Source organism: Cetorhinus maximus, chromosome 6 (genome assembly GCF_964194155.1).
Source record: "Cetorhinus maximus chromosome 6, sCetMax3.hap1.1, whole genome shotgun sequence".
Lineage (NCBI taxonomy): Eukaryota > Metazoa > Chordata > Chondrichthyes > Lamniformes > Cetorhinidae > Cetorhinus > Cetorhinus maximus.
Genome location: NC_135884.1, coordinates 12,138,323 through 12,156,713, shown reverse-complemented (window position 1 = coordinate 12,156,713; position 18,391 = coordinate 12,138,323). Strand labels below are relative to the sequence as shown.

The 18,391-nt window shown below is 45.0% G+C and overlaps 1 protein-coding gene across 2 annotated transcripts in view; it reads left to right on the top strand.

Annotated features, from left to right (window-relative positions):
* The window catches only part of uba1 (ubiquitin-like modifier activating enzyme 1), a 254,790-nt gene that overhangs the window by 140,967 nt on the left and 95,432 nt on the right, over nucleotides 1–18,391 (top strand). For both annotated transcript variants that reach the window (XM_078543185.1, XM_078543186.1), the window contains exon 21: nucleotides 1,799–1,891. In XM_078543185.1, coding sequence (XP_078399311.1) covers nucleotides 1,799–1,891 — 93 coding nt within the window. The remainder of the gene's footprint in view (nucleotides 1–1,798; nucleotides 1,892–18,391) is intronic.

Sequence of the window (18,391 nt, the reverse complement as noted above, 5' to 3'; positions counted from 1 at the left end):
GGATTACGTGAAAAGCACGTTTAGAGAGGTGGTCACACCGCAGCTAAGAAGTACATAGGCAAAGAGGGAATGGGTGACCGCCAGAGTATCTAAGAGAAACAGGCAGGTAGTGCAGGAATCTACTGAGGCTATCTCACTCTCTAACCACTTTTCCATTTTGGATACTGATGAGCGAGATGGTTCCTCAGAGGACTGTAGTAAGAGCCAAGTACGTGGCACCACGGGTGGCTCAGCTGCACAGGAGGGGAGGTGGAAGAGCGGAAGTGCTATAGTGGTAGAGGATTCCATAGTTAGAGGAGCAGACAGGTGTTTCTGCAGCCTTAGATGTGACTGCAGGATGGTATGTTGCCTCCCTGGTGCTAGGGTCAAGGGTGTCACAGATCGGCTGCAGGACATTCTTTTGGGGGGGCGGGGTGAGCAGCCAGAGGTCATGGTCCACATTGGGACCAATAACATAGGCAGGAAAAGGGATGAGGCCCTGAAAGCAGATTTTAGGAAGTTGGGAAGAAAATTAAAAAGCAGGACCTCAAGAGCAGTAATTTCAGGATTACTCCCAGTGCCACATGTTAGTGAGCACAAGAATAGGAAGATTGAGCAGTTCAATACATGGCTAGAGAAATGGAGTAAGAGGAAGGGCTTTAGATTTCTGAGGCATTGGGACCGGTTCTGGGGCAGGTGGGACCTGTACAAGAAGGACGGGTTACACCTCAACAGGACTGGGACTAATGTCCTCGCGGGGAGGTTTGCTAGTGCTGTTGGGGAGGGTTTAAACTAAATTGTCAGGGGTGTGGGAACCTGAGGGGAAATTCAAAGAGGAGAGGAGAAAAACTGGCAGTGGAAAGTAGAGAAGTATTAATTGATACAGAGGATATATCAGAGAGTAGTATCAAGGTAAATAGAATACTTGGAGAGTTTGATAAAACTAGAGTACGCTGTAGTGAGTCATTAGATGGGGTCAGAGCAGGGGGGAATGTTAAAAAGCCTAAATCAGGATTAATGTGCATGTATGTGAATGCACAGAGTGTGGTTAATAAGCTTGGTGAACTACAGTTACAGGTTGACAAACGGAACTGTGATATTATTGCTATAACAGAGACCTGGCTCAAAGAAGGGCAGGACTGGGCATTAAATATCCCTCGGTGCAAGGTATTTAGGAGAGACAGGAAAAGAAGAAAAGAGGGGGAGAGTGGCAGTATTGATTAAGACTGGTATTACAGCTCTGGAGAGAGAGGATGTTCTGGAGGGGTCAAGGACAGTATCTCTCTGGCTAGAAGAAAAAAATGAAACAGGTGCAACCACATTGGTCGGTGTAGTATATTGATCACCAACTAGTGGAAGGGATGTAGAGAAACAAATTTGCAAAGCAATTACAGAGAGGAAGAATTATAGAACATTTATCATGGGAGTACATCAAGAATTAGTGGGCACAGATTCAAGATAATTGGCAAAAGGAGCAGAAGTGATGTGAGGAAAAACTTTTTCACCCAGTGGGTGGTTGGAGCCTGGAACAAACTTCCTGAAAGTGTGGTGGAGGCAGGTTCGATCGAGGTATTCAAAAGGGAATTGGATTGCTACCTGAAAATAGAGAATGTGCAAGGTTAGGGACGAGAGGGCAGGGGAGTGGAACTAGGTGAAATGCTCTTTTAGAGAACCAGTGCGGACTTGATGGGCCAAATAGCCTCCTTCTTCACTGTAAAGACCCTGTGATATGTATGCGTGTGCATGCGTGCGTGTGTGTGCGATATACACCAAAATACACATCCTTGATTTTAAGTAATGAGAATTATTGAATTTGCAGGATGATGACACAAACTTACACATGGATTTCATTGTCGCTGCATCCAACCTGAGGGCAGAGAATTACGACATTCCAGCTGCCGATCGCCACAAGGTAGGCAGCACGCACCTGGAGAGAGCACTTAGAAATGGCACGCACAGACAAGCCAGGGAACATGATCCTCCACTGTAAGTGTGTAGAGTGGGGGTGGGGTGGGGGGTGAGCTCAAACCACAGCGTGTGCTGATTTCTGTTTAATGTTTGCCAAGTGAGCTGAGCTGGAACCTTTGAGACCCAATTAACAGTCACAGGGTTAGCAACATCCTGGAAATAATTAATCATTGTGCATAACCCCTTAGCAGGACAATCCCCACCGCATTGGTCTGTCGGCTTTCGCACTACCTGTAAGCACAAGCTTTCTGTCACTGTAACATCTGCAGATCAAGATTGATACCAACAATTATGCACAGGATATTAGCACGGAGTGGTCAGAGCAGCAAATAGAAATGCCACCTTTTATTAACCCTGGAGGAATAGGGAATGTTGTTCCTCATTACATAGAATTTACAGCGCAGAAACAGGCCATTCAGCCCAACTGGTATGTGTTGGTGTTTATGCAGCACATTAGCCCCTTCCCACCCGACGACTTCTATGCATACCAATATAGCCTTTTATTCCTGTCTCCCTCATGCACTGATCTAGGTTCTCCTTAAATGCACCTATGCTATACTTCATAACTGCTCCATGTGTTAGCAAGCTCCACCTTTTAACTACTCTGGGTTAAGATGTTTCTCCTGAGCTCCTAGGATTTATTCAAGACTATCTTATGTTTAGGGAGGCCTCGTGGTGCAGTGGGTAGTGACCCTGCCTCTGAGCCAGAAGCTCTGGGTTCAAGCCCCATCCCAGCACTTGATGGCCAAGGAAGGTGTATTCATAATGTGGGGCCAAGCAGGCTGAGTATCAACTTGTAAATCCTTCCAACATACGCCAATGGCGGGTGTTAAGAATGGGAGCGATTCCTGGTCAGCCATGTGATGGGAAAAAAAGTTAGGCCTTCTGCCTTCACTATCCATAGCTCCAGCTGATTGGAACACGCATGTAGCCACAGTAACTTGAGCTCCCTGAACTGTAACACACACCATCTCATGTTTACAATCCCTAGTTTTGGAAACATCTTCTTAATGTCTACCCTATAAAACCCTTTCATAATCTTAAAGATCTCTGTTAGGTCACCCCTCAGCCTTTGCTTTTTTAAAGAAATGACCCCTAGCCTGTTCAATCTTTCCTGATGATTATATTTTATTCCTTGGCCTGAATTTTTCAGTTGGCGTGCGGGTGTGGGCCCGACACGCCAGCGGGTAAAATGATGCGCGATGACATCGGGCGTGTGTCCCAACGATATCGCGCTGTCTTGCAATGTTTCATTCGGAGCACGCACACCGGAGTTGGCTGTAAGCCCGCCGATATTTTAACAGCCTATTAAGGCCATTAAGGAAGTAATTAAGGTCAACTTTACGCTGCCCGTCCAACCTTACGGTTGACGGGCAGGCGAAAAGGTTTTCAGGAATCCTCAACCAATTAAATTTTAAAAAAATTTCTGAAATATAAAAACATGTCCCATCTCATTGTGACACAGTCACATGAGGGGACATGTTTAATAAAATTTTTAATCCATTTATTTCTTTATTTGAAACGTGCTTCAATCTCCCTGAGGCAGCTCCATGCCTCAGGGAGATTGAAGCACTCTTTCGCGTGCATGCGCAAAAGAGCGCTGGCCCCGACTCTCCCTCCCCCCCCAGCCCGCGCAGGTAGCGCTGAGTGCTACCGCTCACGCCTTACGCTGGGCGGGCCTTAATTGGCCCTCCCGCCTGCTCCCGCCGAGCCTGTCCGACACGGGAAAAATTCAGGCTCTTATTTCTTTCCCCCTAACTTGTGTCTCCGTCTCCTGCAGGTGGCGGCTTACGTTTTACCGAGCCCTCTCCAGCCCAATGCCAATCTTTCTGTTTGAGCCAATTGACAGTGACAGTCAACAAGCTGCCTGACTTTGGTGAAAGCATCACTGCCAAACCCAAGCTGGTCGTTGCCTGGTGTCCACATACACACACCCCACAGCAGGAGCCACTGGTGTGTGAGATCACAAGGCCCGGGAGTTAAATAAAAAGCCAGGGATTGATTTCCAATGTAATAGGTGTGTCTGGCTCACTTCATCATCCACCAAACCCAGAGTTAAAATCGGGGGGGAGCCCAACACGCCAGCTGGAATCAGCCTGGGATCTTCTGCTCAATATGGCTCATTACATTTAGTTGAGAAAGAAAGAACTTGTATCTATATAATACGCTTCACACCCTCAGGCAACCTAAGACCAAAGAAGAACTGTTTGTAGTCAAATGTTGTAATGTAGCAAGCTGCTGAATCTTAGAGGCAGGGTGCCTTTGATAATGCTGGGATCCTTTGTTTGGATCAGAAAATTGTTGGGAACTGGTAAATGTTTCAAATTGCAGCTTTCACCTTGCTTTGTCCCCATTGTGACAGAATTAAAAGGTCCATTTTTGCACTGCCCTAGAAGGTGCCTGACCCCAAGCAGGAACCATACGTTTACAAATGGGTACGAAATGTTCCAGTCTGAATTTCAGACGAGCGAGTGCAATGTGCAGAGGTCCAGTCAGTGAAAACCTCCTAATTCAGTGCCAGGCTTCAACAGAAGCCGACTGAGGGAGTTACTCATCAGCTCTAGCCCTGACTTTTAGGTACAGTGCCCAATGTTCAAAAAAGAAACAAGGCTGGCTCTGTGCCAATGCACTTAACATCCTTAATGTTTCTAAAGCAGATTGTTTATAATAATATTAAAAGTGATGGCAGGCAGATGGAGTCTGATTTACAATCATTCTGTAAACGTGCACTCTGAAACTCTTCCTAATGATGTTAGTTGAAAAATGTTTACTATTAATTCTACACACTGGCCTGGCTTAAAAACACTTGATTTAACTCCACTCTACCCTAATTTCCTTGATTTCTATTTTCACCTTTGGTTGTCCCAGCTCCCGATTCCTTTCCTCCTCCTCTGTTGTGTCCACACCACTTCAAAATAATCTTGATGTCAGGCATTATGCAGGGTCAGTCCTGGCATAGGCTTGGAAGGGAGGCTGCCTGAGGAGGCAGTTACCCACTTGTGCAACAGAAGAGCACCGACCGGTGACAAATGTGCATATCTCATCAGCTACACATGTAAAGAAATGCCATTTATTCATTATTTGGGCGGTGCCCACTTGAGTCCAAAAATGGCATTGGGAGCCCTACTGACGTCCTAGGACCCCCCCCTGATTGAAGCATTTCGATCAGCTCATGGCTCCCTCTTCAGGCAGTCACTCCAGACACCTACCTGAAGGGCCCCGGTCAAATGGTCACAGTGGCAACAGGGCAATAAGTTCTTGCACTGTGTTCTCAGCTTGCAAGCACCTTGATTCTATCGGATGGGAGACCTGAAAATACAATGATACAGCATTTCACATCGCAGTATTTACTGCAAAGCACCTGACCTGAACAGACTCAACACTATTCAACTGAGCCAGTCTTGTGTCAGAGTTGTTCCAGAGGAGGGCTCTGCCTGAACATTGTGTTAGATCATTTTATACAAAGTCTGACAAAACCCTGAGTGCTCTGACATCCATAAGATGTTGTTGGCTATGCTCCCAATGAAAGATGCTTGAGGAGGTTTCATTTTTAGCTTTACAGTGCAATTTGCTTCAAAGCCAGTTTTCTGAGTATGTCCCAAGGGGTTTTTTTTAAAGCTGGGTTGGAAAGAATGAATTTTATTTATTGGCCTAGAGTGAAATTCTTGTCCTCCACCACATTTCATATTGTGTCATCCAGGTATAGATCTGTCTTTGCACTGTCATTTATTATAACATACATTTTGTGTCTCTCATTTACAATAAAGCCAATCACAGGAGAGTGCACAGCCACACCTAGACATCCTGAGGACATTTTGAAAAATGAAAAAAAAGAATGTATATTTATGCAATGCATTTCACAACCTCATGACATCCCAACATGCTTTTGAGCCAATGAAGTACATTTGAGGTGTGGACACTATTATTTTCTTTAGTCTTTCATGGGACGTGGGCGTCGCTGGCAAGTCCAGCATTCGTTGCCCATCTCTAATTGCCCCCTGAGGAGGTAGTGGTGAGCTGCCTTCTTGAACCGCTGGAGCCCATCTGGTGCAGGCACACCCACAGTGCTGCTGGAAGCGACTTCCAGGATTTTAATCCCACAACAGCGGGGGGAACGGCAAGATAGTCCCAGGCCACCTGGGCCCACCATCTGAGTATGTTGGAGGAGTGCAGCACACCATACTGGGAACATAAGTGAGATGGACAATATGAAATACTAACAAGTTTCATTTTTAAGTGGGGAATGGAAATCATGCCTGTGCATAAACGCTTTCATGTAAAATCCCACTGTACTGTGGGTTAATTTGGATAATACAATTTTCCCCTCAACTCCTTCAAGTTTTAAAAATTCTGCTGAACAGAGAAAGCTAATCGAAACCACAACTTAAATATAGAATACCCTTAAGTGCCCCATCCCCTTCTCCGAGCTTCAGCCTAGGATTGGTGGGGAAGCAGCCGTGCACTGTGGGCTGAACTGGTAGTCACGCAAGTAGAATAACATTCACTTTCTGGATTTAGTAATTGCGAAACAAAGAGAGGGTTGTCAAAGTTGCATTGGTATTGTAACTTTAAGTTCAGTTACCCTATCCAGTGTGTCAGAAATTGTTTTCACTAATCTGATAAAACCAGCTTGCTTCTATTATTGTCCAACCCAATAATACGTTTCCTCTGGTACCTTATTTACTCTGTCTTCCACTGTTCCACACATTTTCCCACAATTGTTTCATGTACCTACGAGCACTGATACAGAAATGTCTACACTTATTCACAGCTTGTGGATATTTTAAGTTATTGACCGAGAAAATGGATAGGAAAAGTATGGTTTTTTTTTAAACTATCAGTCGTCATAGTGCCTGCTACTCAAAAACATTTGTGCCCATGGCAGTGAAACCCCTTCCTTTCCTTTATCTTATTCTGACCATTGACAGGCTTTTAAAACTTTTAGCTTGATCCGATCTAATGGCTGCGCACTGCTTACCCAAAACACTACAAGGTACTCATGGCACAGACACGGGCCAATCGGCCCAACTAGTCAATGCTGACATTTCATGCTCTGCATGAGCCTCCTCCTCATCTAATTCTTCATCCAATTCCATCCACGGATCCTTTCTTTCTCCCTCAAGTGTTGATCTAGCTTCCCCTTGGATGCATCTATGCTTTGCCCTGTGGAAATGAGTTCCACATTCCAACCACTCTCTGGCTAAAGAGGTTTCGTCTGAATTCCCTATTGGATTTATTAGTGACTATCTTACACTCAGGGCTCCAAGTTCTGGTCTCCCTTGCGAGTGTAAACATCTTTTTTTTTATGTCTATCCTTTCAAAACTTTTCATATTCTTGAAGACCTCTATCACGCAGTCACCCTCTGAACCTTCTGTTTTCCTGAGGAAACAGCCCCACCCTGTTCAATCTTTCCTGATTGGTGGAACCTCTCAGTTCTGCTTATCATTTTTCTTTGCACGTGCTCTAATTCCTCTATCCCTTTTTATGATATGGAGACTGGAACCGTTCACAATAACTGTTCACACTGATTCATTTCTTATTTTCAACTTTGGTGACAGTCCAGCACTAAAGGACTTTACTCCTCGCCTTCCTTTCTCAGTCATTGAGAAGTTAAGCATGTAGGCAAGTGACATAGCCCAGAACTCTGTTGCTTTACCATCTTGTGATTTTACCCATTGGTTTACAGTATAACAATCCTCCTAGATATCTCAGTCTCCCAATTCTCATGTGCTCCCCTTCAGCTGCCAAGGCCAAACTCTGGAATTTCCTCCCCAAGTCTCTCCACTGCTCCAGCTTTCCTCAGTCAGGACGCTCCTTAAAAACCTTCCTTGTTGACCAAGCATTTGTTCATCTGCCCTAATATCTCCTTGCATGGTTTGGTGTCAAATTTTCTTTCATCACGCTCCTGTGACACGCTTTCGGATATTTTAACCATGTAAATGTGCAGTGTAGACACAAGTTGTTGTTTATCATCTTTAAAAAGAGCAGGGACGTTCTCTCTAGTGTGTCTCAGCTCACATCGCTAACTCAAATTACGATGTTGCTGTTTGTGGGAGCTTTCTGTGTGCACATTGGCTGCTGCATTTTCTACATTACAACAGTGACTACTCTTCAAAAGTTCGTCGCCTGTATAACATTTTAGGATGTCCCTGAGATGCTGCAAGGCACTATATAAACGCAAGTCTGTCTCTCACACCTATTGGATGAAATGAAATTCTTCCTCCTTCGTGGTGCCCAATTGAAATATCCTTGAGCTGTTTATGTTTCTGATAAAAGCATTTTTACGGAGTAGCATGACCAGTGGAAGTATTCATCCTTTGAAGAGGAATCTGGGAGAAGCACATATGATAATATTTTTGAATTCATGTTAATACCTACACAATCCCCCCAAACCTTTCTTGGCCTGAGTATGAAAAATTCGATGTTGGGTTTGTTCATTTCCTAGCGGGTACAAATTGATGCCAAACTCCCAATCTCTTGTTCCCGAGGACCCACAAGCAAAGGATGATGCGGACAGCGGAATTGTTGAGCGTGGCCGTGGTATTGTTCCTTTGCTAAGGTTGCAAGAACGAAGCGGGAGCTTTTCTTTGCATTCAGCTTGTGCCATACCTGACGTGAGGATGTCTAAACTGCTGAATCAGAATCACCAGAATTTTAACGGCACAAAAGGAGGCCATTCGGCCCATCGTGTCTGCACCAGCTCTCCAAGTGACCGTTATAACCTAGTGCCATTGCCCTGCCCTTTCCCCGCACCCCTGCACGTTGTTTCCATTTAAATAATCATCTAATGCCCTCTTGAGTGCCTCAATTGAACCTGCCTCCACCACACTTCCAGGCAGTGCACTCCAGACGCTCACCACTCATGGGAAAACAATTTTTCTGCTTTTTTACTGTTCAATTAAAAGTGTTAAATCCCAGCGCCAACCTTCCACACCTTTGATGAACAAACATATGACTTTCTTGAATCGAAAGTGTCGCTACACACATTGGGCAGCTCCCAGGAAACTCCTAAGGTGGCCCATTTCTTGTTAAAGGTCACCTGGGGTTCACTATAGTTCCTAAGCATATGAATCAGAATTATGAAGAATCTGCCTGTTTATGGCATGAGAAGATCTGATATTTCAGGCTTGATTTTAATCAGTGGACAAACTGCTTTCGTCTAATTTGACAAATCAATATTCCACAAAATAATTGTATGCACACGTGGGCGTGTGAACCAACTTGTGTTGGGGGAGAGGCAACAACTCTCACAGAGTTCCTATTCTTTGCAAGTTTACTTCCTAGGGGAATAAGGGGGTAAGGAGGAGGCGGAATCTGAGCCTGGCTTTCTGTCAAATAACACATGTGGACACCTGGGAACTGTGGAAATAACGTAGCCTAGATTGAAATAATGACGGTATTGTGTCCTGTTAGTTTAAAGGAGCTTTCTAACATTAATGCTTCAGCTCAGTCCAGCTCCTCATGGTTACATTTTTGAAACTAGACTATCCCCCTTTATTCCAGCTCTGGCTCCGATGTAAACAAGGTAATGTTATGTGCCACAGGTTTTGAGAAGAGCATCACTGCTCTAGCTTCTTGGATAAAGAGCTAGCAGCTATGGATTTCTAAAGTTATAAACTTTATATAGCATTTATATAGCACTTTTCAACACCTCAGGCTGCCCCAAAGCAACCGACAGCCAATAAGTACTTTGAAGTACAGTCACTGTAATATAGGAAATGCAACAGCCAAATTGCGCACAGCAAGCTCCCAATGTTCAGATTATCTATTTTAGTGTTGTTAAGGGATAAATATCGGCCAGGACACCCACCAGAGCTCCCCTGCTCTTGCTTTGAAATAGTGCCGTGGGATTTTTGACATCCACCTGAGAGGGCAGACGGGGTCTCAGTTTAATATCTCAACTGAAAGCCGGCACCTCCAACAGTGCAGCACTCCCTCAATACTGTATTGGAGCGTCAGCCTAGATTTTGTGCTCAAGTATCTGGAGTGGAACTGGAACTCCTGGCCTTCTGGGTGAGAGGCCAGCGTGCTACCATTGGTCTGAGTTTGGTGTATTGTATTGATTTGATATTCTGATGCTTTACCCAAACACCTATTCTCCACCATGCACTGGAAGGCCAGTCACCCAAAGGAGCATCACAGCCAGACCCAATTTCGACCTTGCTATCCAATAGGCCTGTTGAGAAGTAAGTAAGAGCCTGCTTGTTCTCCCTCCACCCCATTCCAAGGCTGAGAGTTTGAGGGCAGCTTTACCATCCCTACCACTATCCTGACTGAGCTAACTAGTTCACATATACAGCTCAGCACCCACTGGGTGTACCAGGGTTCCCAGGTTCATATGGAGTTTTGGACATGATTGCCGACTCCATTTCCAGATAATAATCGGATATTTAGGGGTGTGGTAGCATGGTGGTTACGCTACTGGATTAGCAATGCAGAGGTCTGGACTAATGACCCAGAGGTGTGAGTTCAAATCCCACCTTGGGAATTTAAATCCATTTACTTAATTAAAAATTGGGAATAAGGCTCTTTCAACGAGCTAACACAGAGTCACGATGGACTGGATGGCCTCCTTCAGTGCTGTATGCTCACTGCTATGAATTTGAGTACAGGGGAGCTCTAAGTGGTGTTTCTGCCATGGCCGCAATCATCTAAATGCACCCAAAGTGTGTTGTACACGGCACTGATTTCACCGAGGTGAAGTTGCGCTGAAGTTTCCATGTAAACCCATTGGCATAAATCTGAATGTCAAATCATCCCAATCAGTTCATGACTGGAACAGGGTTGACTCAAGCTATTGGGTAGGGTCGCAAGTAAGCAAAATAGTGTGATAACAAGGTAAGACTCTTACATTGACTGTCGGTCACCGCTGTCTTCAATTAACCAATCACTTCAGCAGAGCAGGGCATACCTTTGCGGCTTCAGCTGACTGCTGGTCAGAGGTCATTGATGTACCAAGGAGATGTCAATTGACTGATTTGAAACTGAATTTAAAGCAACTGTAGGAGGAGAAACAGACCTGGGCTTCAACTGGTCACAGTAAACGCAGTTATTAACGCATAAAAGATGGTGGATACTCCAGTGTAAAGGTTTATTTTGATGGCATGTGGGTGTCACTGGCAAGGCCAGCATTTGTTGCCCGTCCCTACTTGCCCCAGAACTGAGTGGTTTGCTTAGTCATTTCAGAGGACAGTTAACCGCATTATTGAGAGCCTGGAGTCACATCTCAGCCAGAACCGGGGTAAGGATGGGAGATTTCCTTCCCAATAGGGCATTAGCATTAGAAGATGGCTCTTCACAACAATCGATGATCGTTTCATGGCCACTAGCTTTATTTTCCAGATTTTATTAACTGAATTTAAATTCCACCAACTGCCATGGCGGGATTTGAATCCATGTCCCCATGGATTATGAGCCCAGTGACGTTACCACTACGCCACCATCTCCTATTAAGCTGTCACGGGCACAACTCCCTCACACTTAAAATTCTGCCACCTTTAGCTTTTCGATGCTGACGCTCCACCCACACATTAAGTAACTTCTCCATTTCTTCCCCGTGTGGATCTCTTCTATGTACAGAAGTTAACCTGGAAGCACGACTATCAGAAACACTAACTCTGGCCCCTTATTGTATCCTCAGACTGTCTATTGTACCTAATTGTAGATTCATTAACACGGTGGGTTCACTGTGGTCAGGTGAAGCTGATAGCTGGGCAGAAATCACATGGAAACTTTGGGCTGTATACCCTTAATGATAATGATAATAATGATAAAGGAAAGCAGGAATCCAGAGCAGTAGCAACAAGAAACTGGCATTAAAGCCCCCCAAACAGGCAGGGGTTTCCACTTCTGAGCATCTTTTTATATTTTAGGCGATGCTGTGGCTGACTCAAGACTTGAAAGCTACATCTTTGCCCATTGTTCGGAACTCTGCTGATCAATGTGCCAGAAACTTTAGATCCTACTAAAAAGTCTACTTTTTCAGATGATCAACCTCAATGGACTTCCCAATGTTCTAGACAGGAACCGTGGCAAGCACAAAGCTGGCTGGGAATTGATACAATGCTCAGCCAGGAACCTGTTGTGTTCAGAGCCAGAGAGAGTCTCAGTGCGGATAATGCTGTGTGTGTCAGGATGTATAACCCTCCAGGAGCAGCTGTTCATTCCTTTCTCTGACCATTTTCAATCATTGTAAAATAACTCCTGTGTTTAGATGCTGAAATTTTCCTCCCTGCCCTGTAGTCTAAACAGTGAGCTTTGTGCAGTGCTCGGGTACGGTGCGTTTCCTAGTGGGAAAAAGGGTTCCGTGTAAGCGATGTTACTTCCATTAATTCCTCAGGCGTAGATTACATGCATAGCTGACATCGCTGTTTGCTGTAAAGCCACTTGATCAACGTTACTTATTATAAGAAGGATATGGAGGGATGAGAGAAGGTGCAGAAAACCATGTGCAAGGATAATACCAGAACTGAGAAGTTAGACCTATTAGGGAAGATTGAACAGGCTGGCACTCTTTTCTCCAGGAAAGAGAAGGCTGAGGGGTGACCTTTAAGATTATGAAGGGGTTGGAAGGGGAGACCGAGAAGATCGGGGGAAAATAAAACTAAAGATCAAAATAATTGCCACTAATAAGTCCAATAGGAAATTCAGGAGAAATTTCTTTACCCAGAGAGCAGTGAGAATGTGGAACACTCTACTTCAAGAAGTAGTTGAGATTAATAGTGTAGGTGTATTTCAGGGGAAGCTGGATAAACTTATGAGGGAGACAGCAACAGAAGGTTTTGATGATAGCGTTGGATGAAGAGTGGGGTGGGAGAAGGATAATGTTGGACATGAACAATGGCATGAATCAATTGGGCCAAATAGCCTATTCCTGTGCTTTAGGTTCCATGTAACTTTGAGTGAATTGTCACAGGCACTCTGAAACTCCTGGACTAATGACAGAGTCAGAGGGGCAACAAGCAATGCAAGTGGGACTTCTCAATTTTACAGACATGGGGGTGGAATTTAATTCCAGTGGTGCAGGCCTTGCCTGCTGGCTGGAGACCAGCGCAAGCCCCGTGTCACTTCGGTTGAGAAGGCCTGGCATATTAATTGCCTATTAAGTGGCCAGTGTCAGGCCTTCCCCGGGATTAAGAACCTCAGGGACAGAGGTCCCGCCCGCCAACAGCTGTTCATCAGCGCCACTGGGAGTGGTGGCAGCTACTGGTAATGCACCCACCCGAAGCTCAGATTCAACGAGGGACACGAGGCAGAAGGTGAGCGAGGGTGAAATCGGGGTGAGGGAGAGTCAAAAGCAAGGGGCAGGAGGGTGGTTTTCCGCGGCACCCCCTTCCCAATGCTGGGTCCCTCGATCAGGGACAGAGTGCCTTTGAATGACGGCCCCCCCACCCGCCTTCACCCCGGAAGCCTACCGAATTTGTTTTTAAGGCTTCCCGCGTGACAACTTCCCCACTAGCAGTGGTGGGGTGGGGCCCTCAAGTGGGCATTAATTAGCATCGGAGCGGGAAGAGCATCCACCCGAACTTACTCAGGCAGAGGCGGGAAGGTGGTGGGTTCCACACCCAGCACCCTGCCACCCAATTAAATGCCCTCTGCCATGAAAACCATCACAAGGGGGGGGCATTAAATTCCTTCCAGGGTGGGAAAAGGGCACTTCTCACCTACACTGTTGCTCTGCGCAGAGGTCAGCAGAAAAGGCAGATGGGGCAGAAGTCCGAAACAACTTGCCCCTCTTCCACTACTCTAGTGCTAAACGTACATACCTAACGCAGCTTTGGCTCTTTTCTCCAGGAAAGAGAAGGTTGAGGGGTGACCTGACTAAGGTCTTGCAGATTGTGAAAGGTTTTGATAGAAAGGAATAGAACATTAGGCTCAGGCGCAGATGGGTGGGAGGAAACTCATTTGGTGGGTTGAATAGCCTGTGCTTCAAAAAGAGGGAAAAACTCACATTTATGTAGTGTTTTTCACGACCAGCGGACATCTCAAAGCATTTTACAGCCAATGAAGTGCTTTTTGAAGTGTTTTCACTGTTGTAATGTAGGGAACTTGGCAGCCAACATGCCCACAGCAAACTCCCTCAAACAGCAATAAAATAATCTGATTTTGTGATGTCGATTGAAAGATAAATATTAGCCAGGACGTTGGGGATAACTCCCCTGCTCTTCGTCAAAGGAGTGACATGGGATATTACACATCCACCCATGTCAGGATATGGGGCCACAATTTAAAACCTCATCTGAAAGACAGCACCTCTGACAGTGCAGTGCTCCCTCATCCTGCACTGCAGTGTTAGTATAGGCTTTTCAGTTCTGGGTAATTCCGTGTCATTTTTAACAGCCAGAATGCTCTCCCATTTTCACCTGTGTCATATTTTGATTCAACGTAAACTTCATAGCTTCAGTCTCAGGGGGAATAAAGATCTTCACAAAACAGTCAACCTGAAAACAGTGACTCAGGAGTGATTCAAACCAGTTTGGACACCTAGCTTAATTATATGTTGTTCCAACTCCAGCAATTACTTAACACTGCATCATGATTCTCGGGAGTCGATCTGCCTGTGTGCTAATTACATCAGTTTCATTTTTCCACCCATCTGATGGGTTTCTGATCTCAAAACTGGCCTGTGTGTTGTGAGGATTTCCTCACCAGGAGAGGAAAAATTGAGAGGCCAAATCATTCTGAGCCATTCTGATATTTAAAACAGAAAGTCCAATGGCCAAGTCCCTTGGTTGCAGAGCAGTTCATGCAACTGTTTGGTCCCAGAGTGTGGGAACCTCCCTAATGACACTACGGGCTTTGGTATTAAGCCTCCCAGTTCAGTAAGGTGCCAACAGATTGCAGTCAGTGCTGAATTGGCTGGTTTCAAACAGGGCAGCAACTGAGAGGTTGCCAGGGACCCTGGGTTAGGTAACTGAAATGAAGTAAGTCAGCCCTCCTGTATCAGATCACTACCCTGGCTGGGAAATAGCACATCTATGCATGGCAGTCCATTAGATCAAATAACCTATTGTCAATCTCAGTCCTGACTTACAGGTGAAGAATAGCCACCCTCGGGGCAAGGGGATGGGAGGTGTCTGTTGTAATAGGGTTCGGTTATTAGGACTCATTGATGAGAGGGTTTTGTGTGTTTAAACATGAACCGTTTATTGGTAGTCTTTAACTACTTACAGATCCCAGGTTACTGTTGGCATGGTGCTGCTCACCATGCAGGTCGGCCGCTTCTAGAGCATTCTCCCCAGACTGTTCCCTCAGTTTATTACTATAATACCGTGGGTGGTGCTATTCTCCAGTTCCACATTAACCCTTGCTCTGCTGAGCACCTTTTCATTGCAATGGCATGTAGGCACACAATCCTATAAATCCTAAAATAAAAGCAAAATACTGCGGATGCTGGAAACCCGAAACAAAAACAGAAAATGCTGGAAAAACTCAGAGCTCTGAAGAAGGGTCATACGGACTTGAAAGGTTAACTCTGTTTCTCTCTCCACAGGTGCTGCAAGACCTGCTGAGTTTTTTCAGCATTTTCTGTTTTTGATCCTATAAAATCCCTCTTTCTTCTCCACAGAAAACATTCCTCCCTTCCAAAGGAGTATTACAATGCAATCTTTACTTGCTATCCCTTCTCCCCCACCCCCAAGCCTCTGACTTTATTCATTCAGACGGTATTGAGGCTTGACATTTGTGCCACATCTCGGTCTGTCACATTCGGAGGAACGGTAGCAGTATTCTGTGTTTCCGGTACTTGGCTTTCTCCGTTTGATGCACTTTATTAACAACCCGTCTGCTTTTTTTTGGACACTTTGGTTTGATCCCGTTCCTTTCGAAGGGAATGTTCGTTCCTATAGTGGACTGGAATTTTCTTTTTCCGTGGTGTCCACCATGTTCTTGCTGGACGTATACGCTTTGCAAATGGAACCTTCGTTTCCACTTGTTTCACAATTTCAGCCAAACGTTTGTTTGCTGCTTTATTTTCAGATCGCTTTGCAAGTTTATGGATCTTTTCATTCAGCTCAATGGTCCTCAGCCCGTCTGAGACACCCAGCACTCTTTCTTCTTCTAGTGCCTTGCGTTTCAGTGTCGGACTTACATTTTCCAATCTAATTTCTGTCTTTTCTCTGTTTGCAGCAGAGCTTTGCCCTTGTGCTTCGTTTTGTTTTCACTGTTGGCCAGGCCTGCCTCCGGCAAAGTCTCAGCTTGTTTCAGTTCCGTAATTGTGCAACTCGTGGCATCATCACCCGCACGCAGTTTGGAAAGTTCTGCGGCTTTTCCTCTCAGTGCCTCCTCTTTTTCGTTCGACTGCTTCTTCAGCTCTTCAGTCTGTTTCCTGTAGCTTTCTGCTTCCTCTTGGAATATGGAACGTTGCTGAGCCTTCTCTGCCAACTGGTTCTTCGGGTTGTTCAGAGTGACGTTAAATTCAGTTCGTTCCTCTTCACAATTTTCCAGTGGAATAAACTTTGTCCTGAGGGATTCTTGTAACATGTGAAGGTCTTTCAACAGGTTTTCCATTTCTTTGCAAAGCTCGCTTGCTTCACCATAAATTTTCCTGTAATTCAGTAGAGTCTCCTCAAGTTTCTTCTGCTGTTCTTCCATGCTGCTGTGTAAGACAGTCTTCATTTCTTCTTGTTGCCGAATGGTTATGCATCCCTTTTGCATTTGATCTCGAAGGACAATCAGTTGTTCTTGCAACTATTTATTTTCTTGTTGACCTCTTGCCAGTTCACTCTGGGCTTCAGTGCATAGTTTCATTGCTACTGATATTTTCAACGCGGCTTTTCCTGAAGTAATGTTCAACATCCTTTTTATCTCCTCATGTTTTTCAATGGCTACATATTGATTCTGCATGGAGTCTTGCAGAGTTGCAACTTCTTTGCGGACCTTTTCTGCCTGCTGTTTTAAGTGGCTGGTTGAGTTTTTCCCAACTCTTGCTTTGATTTGCCAACCATGGAATCGAGAGTTATTATCTCCTCTTGGTACCTTTGTGTTGTCTCTGAAATTTGTTTGTTCAGATCTCAGACTGCTTGGTTCATTGAAGACTTCACTTTATCGTGTGTTTTCAAAGGTATATACTCAGCTTGAACCTTGCACTTCAAACCTTCCAGTTCAGCTCTGATGTGAACATTTTCCTGCAGCACAGCTTCATTGACTTTTTGCACATTTTGCTTCTTTTGAGTTACCTCAGCTTGTCTTCAAGCAGATCCATCTGCTCTCTCCACACTGCTGACTGTCTCCCTCGCTCTGTGGTCTTTTGCCTCTGTCACTCTTGGTTTATTTATTGCCCTTTCTCTGGATTCTTTTGCTGCCCTCTCATTGGAGTCTGTTACTGCCCTTCCTCAGGGGCCCTTTGCCCTCTCTCTCAGGTCCTTTGTTGCCCAGTTTCTAGGCTTATCTACCTTATCTCTGGACTCCCTTGCTGCCCTCGATGCTTTATTGGGAGTTTCCCTCTCTCAGAGGGCTCTTGTTGCCCCTGGCACTTTATTCAGAATTACCCTCTCTCTGGAGTCTCTCGTTGTTTTCGGTGCTTTATTGGGGGTGCGCTAGACTTTCTTCTAGGCTCTGTGATCTCCACCAACTTGGAGTTTAAATTATCTGTCAAAGCCTTTTAATATCTCACCAAATGCTGTTGAGTATTGATCGACATGTTAACTGTGGAGTACTTCACCAGCAAATAAATCAAACATGAATAAAAACTTATCTCCTTTCACTTCTTCTGATTCCAATTTAATCTTGTACTTCTGCCGTACAGTAAAAATTGTCTTCTCCAAGACTCCTGCTCTTGGGCCTGGTTTAGTCCTTTCCATAGCAAAAATGCATCTGGCTCTTCTAATTTGCTGTTCACAGCCGTTTCTTTTTTCTTGTATTTACCACTTTAAGTTTCATCACCCCTTTAAGACTCAGTGCAGTAACCGTGTTTTTTCACTCGGGCTGTCTTTGCAGCTTGCCAACTCTGTCTCTGCGCTTTTCTGATTTTGGAGGGCTCTCAAGCAATCTGTTTTATTTCAAATTCTAAACTTTCAAGGTGGGAGCGCTCATTTTCTCCGGGGATTCTTTCCATTTCTCTTTTACCTCCGCAGGTCTTGTTTTGGAATTTCAGGGGCTGTCTGCAGCCATCAGTTCCGTCTCAATAAAAGCAAAATACTGCAGATGCTGGAAATCAGAAACAAAAACAGAAAATGCTGGAAAAGCTCAGCAGGTCTAACAAGCGTCTGTGGAGAGAAAAACAGAGTTAACGTTTCGAGTTTGTATGACTCGTCTTCAGCAGCTTTGAAGAACAGTCATACAGACTCGAAACGTTAACTCTGTTTTTCACTCCATAGTTGCTGTTAGACCAGATGAGCTTTTCCAGCATTTTCTGTTTTTGTATCAGTTCTGTCTCTGCGTTTTTCCTGCACTTTTTCGGGATCCCCACGATCGTGGGCCTTTGGTTTATCCAAACTTTTTAAA